This window comes from Eutrigla gurnardus, assembly GCF_963514095.1.
Source record: "Eutrigla gurnardus genome assembly, chromosome: 16".
Classification (NCBI taxonomy): Eukaryota; Metazoa; Chordata; class Actinopteri; order Perciformes; family Triglidae; genus Eutrigla; species Eutrigla gurnardus.
The window spans coordinates 20032743-20047486 of record NC_139927.1 but is presented as its reverse complement, the minus strand read 5'-3'; the positions used below and the strand labels follow the sequence as shown (position 1 = coordinate 20047486).

Genomic DNA, 14744 nt, shown 5'->3' with positions numbered 1-14744 from the left:
ATAAACTTATTTATTTTCTAATTAAAATTAATTTATTCTTAAGTTAATTTTTCATTTAAATGTGATATGTTTCAAGATCTATTCATATATTAACTTATACTGAACTTGACAGAAAGAATAAAGACTACCTAATAAAGCGATGATACGAGGCAAGTTGTGGAGACCCGAGTGTCCTCCGTGTGTATTTGTACACCTCAGTATTTATTGTTGTTTGGACGCAAACTCCGCAAACGGAAAAAATACTTTCGATGCGTCTTTAACTTTGATCGATCTGTTTTTCTGGTGAGCACATTTATATCCATATAGAAGCATCCAGCAGCATTGAAATGTGTTATATCTACATAATATGTGTTATATCTAAATCTAATAAGTGTTATATCTACATAATATGTGTTATATCTACATAATATGTGTTATATCTACATAATATGTGTTATATCTAAATCTAATAATAGTTTTATATAATATGTTATATCTGCAGTCAGTTTCATTCAGAATTCATTGAAGACTTGATTTAATGAAGGTCTTTCTATTCTATAACTATAGATCTAGCCTTTTATGAACGGATCTTTTCTCATACATAAAGTAACTCTCCAGACCTCTTTTCCTCTACGTCATCAAAGTCAGCAGCTTTACTGCACGTTAACCAATATTTCACTATTTCATCCACCGATTCATTTCTGTTGATGCCTGCTCACTTCATGAGTATCATAGTTTCAGCTCTGATATAATCAGGGTTTGGTTTGAAAGAAATCAAACTCACATAAAACAAAGTCTTAATATTCCACTGGTAGTCATGGTGATGCGTAATGACGCGTTCCGCCGCTCATTTAAAAGCTGAAGCCTCATCGTTCTATTACATTCTGCACCTGGACGCTGACAGTGAAGTTCAACTTGTTACGAGCCAGTGCTGAATTGTTGAAAGAGAAAACTTTGTGAACTGCTAAAAGTTCTGTTCTGTATGTTGCACGCGCCATAGAGACGGGCGCGCGTGTGTGTGTGTGTATGTGCGTGCGTGCGTGCATGCGTGCGTGTGTGTGTGCGTGCGTGTGTGTGTGTGTGTGTCAAAATCTCCGTTTTTAGTTTGAATTGTAATAACCAGAAATAGGATGCTCTTTAACATCATGTAGTGTGGTAAAGTCTTTAGCCTACATTATTCATGCTGGACTTAAACCACATAAATCATCTTAAATAAGGTTTTCCTCATTAAGACTCTTTTATGTTGTTCTGTGTGTCTTTGAAGCTATTTTGACTCGTTAATCTTGGTCTTAATGAGTCCAATCATGTCATCCTGATTATGTCACTAACCTTTTCCTGTTCTTGACCCTCCATTCAGCTGCTCTGCCTCAGCCAGGACGAGACCTTCAGCTCATCCTAACGCACATGAGGAACCGTCCTCTGAGCAGCTCCAGCATCGAGTCCATGAGGGTCTCCATCCTGAGCCTGTACCACAACCTCATCACAGGCTCCAGAGATTTCCCGATGATCCCCTACAAGGGAAACTTCCGCTCCCAGCTGACCGCCACACCCTTCTTTGACGATGCGGAGCAGGAGGAGAAAGAGGGCATCACACCATCAGGTCTGGTGGAGCCCCCTGTAGGCTCCATTCCTTCTCTTCATCCCATACTGACTCCACCTCTTCCTGAGAAGGCGAGCCTGGGAGCCCTGAAGGGGGACTTCAGAAACTGTGTCCGACCCATGGAGGTTGATGGCAGGACTGTTACCAGAGTCATCTCTCCAGTTTACCGCTGTGCCAGCACCAAGCTGACAAACCGCTGGAGGGTGAGCGACTACGAGGCAGATGGACAAGTCCTCATGTCAGCCCTCTGTCGGTTCACCAAAGAGTCTGCTCAGTGTTCAAAGACTCGGGGACGAAAGAGAAAGAACCATGAGGAGGAGAGCAGCAGCAGCCATCTGTCTCCAGCAAAGAAATGCCTCAGACTGTGATTGGATGGCGTGAAGGGATTTGTTATAAAGGATCCTCCAGGTAGCGACTTGCACCGGGGACTGTCCACCGCGTTATCCTCGCTGAGAGACATTTCACCACCACACAATCACCATTGACACTGTATTAACAGCGTCAACTGTGGCTCTTCTGTCTGGTTCGATGATAACGTTAGCGGTTGCTTGCAGGTTAAGCTAGCCAACAACTCAGTCACGCTAGCCTTTTCGAATTCAGTATTTCAAGACCAAAGAAATCAGCTGGTGCAAATGGTAAAGTGGCATAAAGCTATTCTGAAAATGTTTATTCTGTTGAATTGCAAATGATTAGTTTATTATGTAATTAGCAGGACCTTACCTACACAGAGAAAATGGCGTGATTGAAATCTTGGAAATCTCTAGAAAGGAGTCGAGGAGGTGGCCTTTCAGAGCAGCGCTTCTGAGATTTTACTGTGTAGACAAATCAAAAAGGTCCACGAGCTAATTAAGGAAAGCAGAAAAATCATGTTTCTGCTGCACCAAATTCGGTTAATTTTCTTATTACTTGGTAACTTAGCATTGCTCTGTTCTGCAAGTTGGGAACCAAAGAAGTGGTGGAAGATGTATGGTTTTCACAGACGTCCAATCTATAATTAGTGTGAAAATGCCTTCATTTTTTGCTGCGTTACATCAGCATTTGGTGGTTAAAGTCAAGTTAAACGACTGGATGAAAGATTTCCTTCAACTCGTGGTTTTGCTTTCTGTGCTTCGGTGATATTTCCTTCACATCCACTTTTAGGTCAAACATTTTGATGATGTCGCCTGTTCTGTGCTATACTTTCAGATCGTGGAGTACAATGAATAATGCAATATCTGTGTTGTGTGTTTCTTCTCAGCCGCCACAGCCTGATGTGCTCTTCCCATGGGAAACGTCTGCAGACCCTAAAAAAGTTTAACAAGCCAACACCCAGCACACATGACAGAGCTGCTCTGGAGCTCCGGAGATGAAAGATGTGATTAAAGGCTGAAGGCGTTTTTAATGTGATAATCTGCCATGTGAAAGCTTTGTTCCATACAGAGGAGGCCGGGCTGCATAAACACTATATTTATCTGTCTTTGATTTAAAGCTAATTGCTCAATCGCACTGCCTTGTAAAAGTCTAAAGGAAATGTTATATTTGTTGGTATATTAGTTCCAACATTCTGCATTTGGTTTGTGAGCATCGAATGAAATTCTCATGCCGTATTGTAAATTCTGCTATCCATTTTCATTTGCTCTAAAGGAAAAAATGTAAATTCACTGTATCACAAATTACATAAATTTGGTTTTGTATGAACAGGTTCAAGTTTCCTGTATGATCGGGCTTGTTACAAATTAACTACAGTATTTTTTCAATATCAGATTAACAAATCTATTGTAGTGTCAGTGTTTTATGTAATCAAAATAAAACAGCACTAAACATCAGCAGGCCTATAAAAAAAAAGATCAACCAACTGTGTCCTCATACAGAAAACAAAAAGGTCAGAGCAGGTCTGTTTAAAAAAACAAAACTAACTAAATCAATGGCAGCTTCTGGGAACCACAAATGTTATCACATTACAGAAAAATGCTAAACTTTAGGGCTTTCCTCGTCTCTTTTTTTCTCTTCTCTCTGTTTATCTACATCTGTGACTTCATCCTCTGTTCCTCTTCTCTCTTTTCCTCTCTCTCCTCTTCTCCACTGTCTGCTGGCCTCTTTCTTTATTTCCCCTACTATCCTCCTCTCTCTTTCTCCTCCCTCTCCTGTCCCACCTCTCTTATCACTGCCTGTCTCACCCCTGCCTGTCTCACCACTGCCTGTAAAATACATGTACAAGGAATTGGATTGGGGAATTCTGTCTTGGGTACAGCTGTTAGTCAGCCTGTCACTTTATTTAGCCTGCTGCAGCCCAGCTCCACGTTCACACACCTTTCTGTTAGAGGAGCATCTTAAGTAAACTTCCTGCCAGAGTGCTTGTTCTTTATTTCCCTACGAAGTGATGACATCAACATCATCCTCACCTGCTCGTTGTGACTTTATACCTGAGATTGCATTGGAAGAGAAAAATAAACTTTGTTCAACATAACTCACTGGTGGTGACGTTACCTTCACTGACTGAATGTGTCGAGGCCTTGTGCTTGTATCTGTAGGTGAGACACTGCAGGGACGCTTCACAAATGAAATCACCTAATATCCACTGATCAATAAAGACAACCTGCCGCTTCCTGATAGCTGCCACAGGCAGTGATTGGTCACTGACACGTACCTATCATGCAGCGCAAAAATCTATTTAGGCAGACGTAAACGGCATGTAAACGTAAACGTGGATCAACTAATTTACATTTGAGTAAACGACACTCAGAGGTGCTTAAACGCTATTTCCAAAATTCCAGAGGTGCGTAAACGGCGTTAACGTGTGTTAAGCCTGTGAGTATGAGGTTAAGTAAGGTTGTAGTGATACCATATCATGTTTATAATATAGTACAGTAATCTAATAGACTATCAACTATAATATCCTGTATATGGTATAATGAAGTGTTATAATATATATAGAAAATAGGTGATCAAATAATAATAATAATAATATAAATATACATGTATAGCGAGGAATACAATAATTACAAAACGAGTTAAAATCCATAAAAGATGCAGTTATGTAGCCAGACCTGTCTCCCTGAAGCTCCGATGTCCCGTCGTTCCCACACACCTGAACATGCCCTGGTGGGATTGGAGGAGAAGGGTAGGGGGCGTGGTTAAACCCCGTGGTAACCCGACACCCGCCCCGCGCGCATGTGTTCTGCTTTGACTGTAAACTTTCTCCACTAGCTCAGTCAGTTAGTGCGCGGCGAAGTGTCGGGTCGTGCGTATCGCGTTTGTCTCCTGCGCTGTAACGGAAAGTCCTCCGTTAATCACGCCCGAATGACTGCTTACTTCGGTGGTTTGGAGAAGCGAGAGAGACATTAAACCCCGGAGGACAGCTGGTCGGAGAAATGGAGACTGTGAGCAAGTGGACCCCACAGCAAGTGGTGAACTGGATGAGAGGTAAGACTGTCAGAGTGAGACCTAGCTAACGTTAATACTGAACAAACTAACGGTCATGTTGTTAGCAGTTAGCTTTGAAGAGGAAACAACGGTTAAGTTAGTACTGTCACTGCTCTTTGGTTTGAGTTTGGAAGTTTTAATGTTCCTCACCTTCAACTTGTTCCATGAAATCACAGATAGTATTAAAACAATTTAATGCAATTGTTTATGTGCTTTTATCTGTCAAATTAAAGCAATAATCTGTAATTTTGACCGTAGAAGATGTATATTCACGTATAAAGTGAAGTACTCGGATCGTGTACTTAAGTAAAAATAGCAATACCGCAGTGTAGAAATACTCGAGTGAAAAGCCCTGCTTTCAAAATGGTATTTTACTACAAGTACAAAATGATAGCATTAAATTACTACCAAAAGTAAAAGTATTCATTATGCTGAATAATTAATTTGTTGATTACATGTTTTATTCTTAATCTGTAAAGTAACTAGAAACCTTAGTTATACTCAAGTAAGTACACGTACCTGTGGTTTTCTGTTGTTTGTTGTACTTTTAGGCTCAAATTAAAGCATGGATAATTTATTTGTACCATGAAGATGAAACTATATTAATGTGTGTACATTAATTATGTAAAATGTTATTATGGAAGCTAGGGTAACTTGTGATTTCCAGGTGAATCTTTGAGAGTTTACATCGTGGCAGCATTCACACATTAAACATTAAGATTTTTCAATTGATCATAATTGAAAGCTCAGGCTGGCCCTCCAGATTTAGTCCCTGTGTGGTTTTATCCATGTTGTATTTTGGGATTTTTTTTGTGGGAAGCGGTTGTTTAACACATGGATCACTGATTGTGTTTCATGTCGGATCTAGGGCTGGGTGGTGTCACATTTCTGATATGAGTGCAGATACTTCACCTGAGTTTTGATGCTGATGTCTTTTAAATGAATATATCCATGTTTTCCACGAAAAACATTTGGAAAAAAAAGCCATTGTCTAAAAGCAGCACAGGAACTTTGCTTGAATAAAATTGGTCCAAGATTTTAAATTGTGAAATATATTCTATATGGTCTGGGTTAATTAGGCTTGTGTTGGCTCAGTAACAGGCTGCAGATTGTTACCGTGTTTACCTTTTGTTTTTACTGACTGTCATATTTCTGATCGGTTGTTGAACTTGGTGGTTGTGTAGCAGCTGGTTGGGATTTACACATAGCACTGAGCCAAGTCTTCCTTTTTGTTACAGTGTGTCATTAAGCAATAAACAGGCCCGACCAGTTAACAGATCGGCAATAAAATGTCAATGTTGCCCAGGATTCTGGTTTAAAAGAGACCTGTTTGTAATTACCAGGAGGTTTGAACAAGCAGCAGCAGGAGGGGAATTGTTTCTGTTGCAGCGTTTGAAGCCTCAGTTGTCTCTTACGTGGTAACCGTTGTTTTTACATTGTAATTATCATAATCACTGCATCATTAAAAGATGCGTACAGGATTTCCCATGCATACTGGACCTGGAAAACCTGAGAAAAATAGCAAAAATATTGCTCTAAATGTCCTCCAAAACAATGAGCTGGCCTGGAAACGGCAAACAGTTGTTTATAACTTGTCTTATATGCAACAAGCCCCGTAAAATTTGATTGGGTATGTGTTGAGGAAGTGGAAAATGTTGCATTAGTTTTGTTAATTTGCAACATTTTTAACCCTGGCATGATGAATAAAAAAAATATGGTAGTGTAGTGTGGTTACAGTAACTTGTGTATTAAGAGTAACTTTGGTACCCAGCCCAAGAAGGCAAAATGCCATAATGTAAATTTCCCATCTTTGTGTCTTCGTATCTTTGTACGAGTCTAATTAACTATTGTGAGAAAGTTGGCATCCATTCATCCTAGCTTGTCCTTCAATAGCATAAATGCACATACCAATACACATGTCATTCAGCAGCACAGACAATGCCGAGCTGAGTGTTGCTGGCCGTCAATAACAATACCAGCTCTTGATAAAGGTCGGCCTCCTGTCGTGTGGTGAGTCAAAAGGTCGCGGTGACAGTTTACTATGGCAGCGCTACCATTTAACCACATCTGACTATGAGACTTTTGTCCTGCATGAAAAGAGTTACAAACACACAGGGGTCAGTCACATGACCTGGAGGGCTCAATTAAGCTCATACTGTCCCTGTGTTTCCTGTCACTCTCTCAAAAACATTTAAAACATAAAGATTATCCTCAAACATCTTTTTTTATGGTCAATTTTCTCAACATTGTCTGGTACGTGTGTGACAGTTGCATCACTTTTCCAATAACATATGATAATAATAATACGAAAAGATTCTCTCAGGCAAACCACCAACCAGGATCCTATTGATTCAGAGTGTCTGTCTGAGCTAAACTGTTGTATAGCCGAAGCTACTGTAAGCTATTCTATTGTGTTTCCTTTTAGTAAAATGCTCAATTGCTGAATTTTGTTTTTTTTCTGGTAAATAGTTAAGCCTGCAACGTATTCTCATGAAGGTTCGTATGGAAACGTACGAAAAGTTATGTAACATTTTTTTGTGTATTATCCTACGAATATCAAAATTACTTTCGTGCATTATCCTACGAATATCCAATGACACCAGTGCGCATGCTCAATTCCCTGCAGTGAAAAATGGCTTCCATTCCTTTCATTCATAGTGGAAAATGCAGCATAATGCAGCGTTTTACGGCCGTTTCCACATTAAAGTACGTTCTGATGACATTCCTAGCGTATAATTGTCTTCCATTCCTTTTATTCATAGTGGAAAATGCAGCATAATGCAGCGTTTTAAGGCCGTTTCCACATTAAAGTACGTTCTGATGACATTCCTAGCGAAAAATCTGCATTTTGTTCTCATATTATTCCTTCAGTGAATGTATATGATCTTTCGTTTGTTAGGGTTAGGTTAGGTTAGGTTAGGTTTGGTAATCGTTTTTCGAAGTCATAATGCATGCAATGTAGACGACATTCTGATGCTGTCTAATAACCAGCATAAAGTGCATCGGTCACGTGACCACGGCTCTGTGGCATACGTAGGAAAGCATACGAAAATATCGTGCTTTACTTTTCGTAGTTTTTAGCACGAAAGCTGAATGAGACCAGCCTGAGTTAAGCTGTATATGTCTAGGGCTTTTATTGTGAAAGGTAAGAACGGATGGGGTGGATCTGGTTTGTGCTGCCTCTGTCAAGATTTAAAAGAGTAATGATTGTGCTTCTGTGTTTTGGTAAACTATATTGTACATTTTACATGATGGTTAGTTGATGCCTTTATTCGCAAACATTGTAATGTGAATTAATCACCCTCTTTCCTGCTGTGCCTCATAACGTGGAAGTTGTAGTTGTATTCTGCAAGCTGGGCTAAAAATACTTTTGACTAATAGATCACTTAAACAGTCTCAAAATGTTCCTGCAGACTTCTGCTTGCATTTTTTATTCCTTTGTCATTGACCTGTTGACCATTGATCCGGTGTAGTATTTACAGTGTATTAGCAGATTACTGCCTCCCTCTACGTGTGTGCATGCATGTGTGTGTGCGCGCATGCCTTGTACGACTCAGCAACAGGTTCTTCCATGGGAGGTTCAGTCGTTCTCGTTAAAGTCCCTCCTGTTTGATCTGGAGTTGGTTCCCACAGGCCGGCTGTCACCGAGCCGCTCCAGTTGAGCATAAGCACTAATCCTGGAATATCATGGCAGTTGGAGGTGTTTTTCAGGAGAGGGAATTCCATGAATTCTTTGGGGCAGGATGGGGAATATGGGTTGACTTCGTAATAATTTTGCAAGCACAAGAGAAGAAGTTAAGTTTGATAGTGTCATTTTTTTTAGTATAATGTATTTTTGACGGAAGTGTCTGTGAATGGTACAGTTCATATACTGTCAATCTGAAAACTTTTCTGTTTTAGGATTTAAGGACATGTCCATAAACTTAACAGAATAGGTACTACTGGTCATTTTCTGCCAGAACATTGTCTGTTTTTCCCCCACGGATAATTTTCTTACAGTGTATAAATTTGAGGTACTTGGGTCTTCACGTTTCATGCCACTTTCTTCTACTCCACTACAATTCAAAGGAAAACATTGTACTTTTTATTCCATAGATTTGAACTTTTTGAACATAAAACTTCCGAAAGGTTTATAAAATCTGATGTTTATTAAACTGCCCATCTTTCTTTGCTGGCAACGTTAGCATTATCAGTGAGACTGAGCTCACCGGTAATTCAGGAAACATCCAGATTCCTTCCTGCCCTTTTCCCATCCCCTTGAGCAACATTGACGTCGTTCAGGAGTGTCCAGCGTCACGTTCACACAGGACTCCTGTCATATGATTAATCTATTAACCTACTGAGAATTTCGGTAATCAAACATGCCAACAATTATCCAGTTCCAGCTTCTTAGTTGTGAAGATTCTCTGCTTTTCTTTCTTATTTGGTACAGTACACTGAAATTCTTTGTGTTCTGGATTGTTGGGACAAATTAAGTGATCTGATATTTTCATTTCTGACAATTTATGGAACAATCAAGGAATCCCTTAACCCTGGAAAATAAACACCAACGTAACGCATATCTACATACATGATAACAGCTATACAATATATATTTTTTAATAAATCATTGTTGGATTTATCTATTTATTTATTTTTTGGTCTTTAAAGTGCCCAATACAAAATTGTATAGAAAAGCATGTCCTCAAATGGTTTATTTGTTTTAAAAAAACAACAATTCCTAAATGTATTAAATTATAACATACAGTAACAATATAAAACTGAAAAGGGAATTGATATTCCTAAATAAGTTGATCAGTAACAACAACTTTCCCATGATCCTTCTGCTGTGAGATAGAAACATGGACTATGTGGGAACTGAGTCGTGTCAGTAAGTGGATTCTAGTAAAGCAGATTGTGAGATTTGTTCAACCTGCGTCAGTGCTAACGGCTCCAACCACCTGAATGTCATAACTGAATGATTAAGAACCACAGGACTGGTCTCCGTGATATGACATAACATAATGGTGTAACTGTAGAACGGCAGGATGTGGTCGTATAAATGTTCACTGTGGAAAACAAGTGAAAGCACAGCTTTTGATTTGGTGATGAGGATGTTGTCCTCGTTTCATGCCACCAACGTTTCTGCTTCTCCAACCCCTTGGTCCACGACAGGACACCTTTAAATCTAATGACTGGACTTGCTAATGCTAGCATGCTAATCACTGTCACATCAACTTGCTAAATATGATCACCATATTAATACATTTTAAATATACACTCATCTGTGTTTATTATCTACACCTACCACCAAACAGTTATTCTGAGCACCCACAGAAAGGTCAGCTGAAGGTCACAAATGAACACAGTCACTTGTTAGACTGAAACACCTGTTGCTCTGAAACGGCTGCGATCTTGATTCTGACAATCAAACATGTAACAATCAGACATTTCGATGCTGGTAACCATTTTTTTATTAAATGTTTAAAGTTTCTAACCTGTCTGGATGGCTGGGGCAAAATGCCCCTTCCGTTGCAAAGATGCATACGCATAGTTTGTTGACGTTGGGTTTAAAAGCATCTATGGCCTTCTAGTTTCCTGCCATTGTTGGTGCATGACTATGCGTCTTTGCGTTCTAACCCACCAACAGTGTAATGACCATAAACTAATGGCAGAATGTGCATCAATAGTGAATATGCAATTTGTAAAAAACAATGAATCATTCAGCACTACCTCTACCTCGCTTACCAGTAACACAGACATTTTCATTTTGGCAGTGTGGACCATCCATTCTAGTAGATCTGCACCACTGTCCAGCTGTTACTGGTGAAAATGGGATCACAGCTCAGCTCTGCTTAGTATACAGTGAACTCCCACAAGCCCTGTTTGTTTGATTTCACAAGAATTCTGAGCACAAATCTGCCCAACGCTCAAGGAAATCCTTTTTCCTCTTGAATGGTGTTTGTTCAACAGTGTGTTTGTGTCCCCCCTCCGTCGCCTCATACCAATGAGATGAATGGCCAGTAGAGAGGCCCAGTGAAGCTATGAATAGCCTCAGTGCTCTTTTGCCACTTTTCCTCTCCACCCTTGTCCTGTTGTGATGGAGGTGGGGTAAATATTCTTTTTGTTGCCCCCAGCTGGGGGAGTGTTAGGTCCGAACTCCGTCTTTGTGCTTTCATAACACAACACATGCCATTTGTTGTAATGAACAGGGATTTAGAGTTCAGCCGGGACAGAATCTTAATGTAGAGGAATGTTATCGTGCAGTTTGATCTCGTCTGGAGGCTTTTACTTAAAATGAAGGTTGTCAAACTACAGGCGTGATTGTTATTTTCAATATTTTCCCCTAAATCAAGTTAAAAACAGCTTTGTTTTTGAGTTTCAAATTTAGATCAATTAGTTATCAGAAAAATATCTAACAAATGATAATTAAATGATCATTTTTAGTAATTCTTTAATGCAAAACTTGGAACAATTAACGAGCTTCTCAAATGTTTGGATAGGAAGTTTTCTGTTGCTGTACAATAATGATAAACTAGGGATGCAAACAATTAATCGATTATCGATTACCAATATGTCATATTTTGGTTCTCAAAATTCCCCAAATTGCTGCATTAAAATTAAATTATTCAAAATATGATTTGCATTTTTCTTTATATCATAAGGAAGATAGCATTTGATGTTACGTATACAGTAGATAGAACCTATTCAGAGGGAAATTCAGCTTCTCAGAAGAATTGCCGCTTATCAATTAATCGATCGATCGATAAGATGAAACAACTATCGATTAATGAATTACTCGATAATTTGCATCCCTAAACTGAATATCTTTTGTGTTTTGTATTTGTCAGATAAAACGAGACAGCTGAAGACTGAGGGAAATTATTAATACTATAATAATAATAATAACATTTTCAGACATTTCAATAACACATATGACAAATATCTTTCAAATGTTCCCTCCTAGTGAGAAAGATTTGTGTATTTTGAGGTTGGACTTCTTGTCATAGCGCTCTGTAAAATGAGGCCCAACATGTTTGTTTTAATGTTTCTTACAAATGATTAACCGGACTGTTTATGAGCAGCTGGAGTTTCACCTGCAGCTCTTTCTCTTTATTGACTTCCTCGCGTGTTTGACTGCAGCCGGTCTGTCTAACCCACTTACCCTCAGCATTCCTTATAAATACTCTGAATTACTGTCAGGCCAGATTTTTAAGAGACGGACCGTACTGTATCTACGTCGTCAACTACCCACTACTGTCTATGTGAACCCTTTACACAATGTTTTCAACATAATGTGTAAAAGTATTTTTACGTTCTGACCGTTCGTTTTTACCAAGCACTATTACTGTGATCAGCAGAGACAGATTATTAACATGCACCAATTGTCAAGAAGGGCTATTTATTAGAAAGGTTCACTGCCAACTACTGACCTGGCATGCATACTACAGCGTTTAGGTTTGTTTTTGTGGATCCGTGTGCATGCCTCTTAATGCGGAACTATTTTAAAACGCAAAGGAATAATGTTCCTGGTTTAAGTGAGACCGTTTACACGTTTAACGTAGCCTAAGGCCAGGATACGCAAACATCGGAACGTTTTTTCGAGATTTTGTTACTGTAGTAACAAGTAAAACTTTCCCACCCTGAGTTGTTGCTATTGTTGCTGCTGCTGTTGCTGTTGTTGTTGCTGCTGCTGCTGTTGCTATTGCTGCTGCTTTTGCTGTTGCTGTTGTTGCTGCTGCTGCTGTTGCTATTGCTGCTGCTTTTGCTTTTGCTGCTGCTGTTGCTGTTGCTGCTGCTTGTCGGTCACAGAGAGTTTCCCATCACTAGCTGACCAACAGCTATAGAAGAGGCCCTTAGTCGTCTGCTAATATAAGCCCGTTCAGACAGGAGACTCCAGACAGAGAAATGAACTTTTCTTATGTGTGACTAAAGTGAATTGTGGAAACGGGTGCTTCTGGGAATGCACTTAAAAAATATTTAAATACATTACATATACATTTTGTATGTTATGTGAGGTATCACAACATACTGACTTGTAAAGGAAGTCAGTGAGAAATTTGCCAGGGTTAAAACGTGTCTGTGCACTTTCACCAGTCTCATGAGTCAAATTCATTCTGTCAACAAACAGACCAGTTTCAAAGTGCTTTTCAAAGAGCAAATATAAAAGCAAGCTGTTTTCTCATGTGAACTCTGCTATGACCTCACAGTTTATTAGATAAAGATTTGTTGGAAAACACAAAAGGCATCCTGCTGCTTAAGTGTTAAGCATGAGAGACAATTTTACAATGATTGAATAACTGTCAACAAATCCAACATAAAGACCAAAACCAGTGATAAATGTATCTACTGTGTGATGATGTCTTTTCTTCCTCTGGGTCATAGAGCTCCACTAAAACACATCAATGAGCCATCATTAAATTAGCATGAATACAAACACGCAATCACCCTGTGGCTAAGTATCACTAATCACTAATACTCACTAGAGCACCACTGAGGCCCCGTCCATACGGAAACGTTTTTTGTGCGTAAATGCACAAGTCTTGTGCGTTTCGGCCGGCCGTCCATACGGATCCGGCGTTTTCACGGCCAGAAAACGACCAGCTCTCAGGGTGAACAAGAAAAAAACAGCACCCCTCCGTTTCGTGGCGGCCTCCGTGCTCGTAGCAGATATTCTGCTCGTCTGTATGACGACGTATTAGGGCCACTGTATGAAAACCGAGAGCCAAGAGAGGGGGGCAATATTCTGCAGATATGCTACGTTAATACGATGCTAACAAACAACTGCTAGCTAACTTCCCATGAATGTAGGCATTTATTTTTCTAATTAATCCATCACAACGTGTGACACCGCCTCGTCAAGGTCCTTAGGGTGACGGCTGTTGATGCTTATTGTCTATACGGGCCAAATTGTCATCTTATGGGTGTTTATTGATCGGGTGGTCGGGTGGAGATTAGCTGTAGCTTTCACGTGTTGTCATAGTAACGGCAAATATCCGGTCAGCTCCGTCTCTTCTTCTGCGTTCTTGATTTATTTTTGTAGCAGAAACAGCGCCGCATAAGGGCCTGGAATATGTACTACAGAGCGCTGAGTCATTTTCAGTGGATTCGTCTGGATGCAGATTTTCTTCAAACGACGCCAAGGCAAAACGGAGTAAAAAGTTTGTTTTGGTACGTGTGGACGACCCCTGAAAAAAGTCCCCAACAAATTTCCTCCTGTTTGTTTGATTGCAAAACTGGTGAGGAGAATAAAGCAGTGAGCGTGTTTCAGGTTCGGCCCACCTTCCTCTCATCTGCTGTTTACAACAACAGCATCGAGCAGTGAATATTTCAGCACCTCTCACTTACCCCTTTCTCGAACAACGCAACTGAACCTGATCTCTGTGTGAGCTCTAAATGGAAAAAAAAATAGATTCTGTTTATTAAAAAACAAACACATGAAAATGTGCAATATAGTGGTAGGTCTTCAAATATTTACAGCGTAGATTAATATTTATTGTATACAAGTAATGTACAAAATGTTAAATGAAATGCTTCAAACTGGTGCAAATATCATCAGCACAGTTTTTAATATCAATCATACATTTATAATTATGTGAAGTTTATCTTTTATCTTAACATAACTTATCTGTAGTTGTTGTAGTCTTCATTCAGACAGCCACAGTTTGCTGAGTTCCAAAGCGTCTCCAGAGCCAACACAAACCGCTCAGCAGTAATTCAGTGCAGTGAGTGAGCCCGAAAGCCATTTGAAACCAATTTACAAAAGTTTGGGCCAATTGCCAAG

At 39.7% G+C, this 14744-nt stretch overlaps 2 protein-coding genes across 2 annotated transcripts in view; one reads left to right on the top strand and one right to left on the bottom strand.

The window, feature by feature from the left end:
* Positions 1-4786: 4786 nt before the first annotated feature.
* Positions 4787-14744, top strand: part of cnksr3 (cnksr family member 3) — a 42103-nt gene continuing 32145 nt past the window's right edge. The window contains exon 1 of the mRNA XM_084031066.1: positions 4787-4981. Within this exon, the coding sequence (XP_083887192.1) occupies positions 4930-4981 (52 nt within the window). The 5' untranslated portion in view covers positions 4787-4929. The remainder of the gene's footprint in view (positions 4982-14744) is intronic.
* The window catches only part of xrn2 (5'-3' exoribonuclease 2), a 239777-nt gene continuing 237724 nt past the window's right edge, over positions 12692-14744 (bottom strand). The window contains exon 30 of the mRNA XM_084031057.1: positions 12692-12704. The gene's annotated coding sequence lies outside the window, so the exon portion shown is untranslated. The remainder of the gene's footprint in view (positions 12705-14744) is intronic.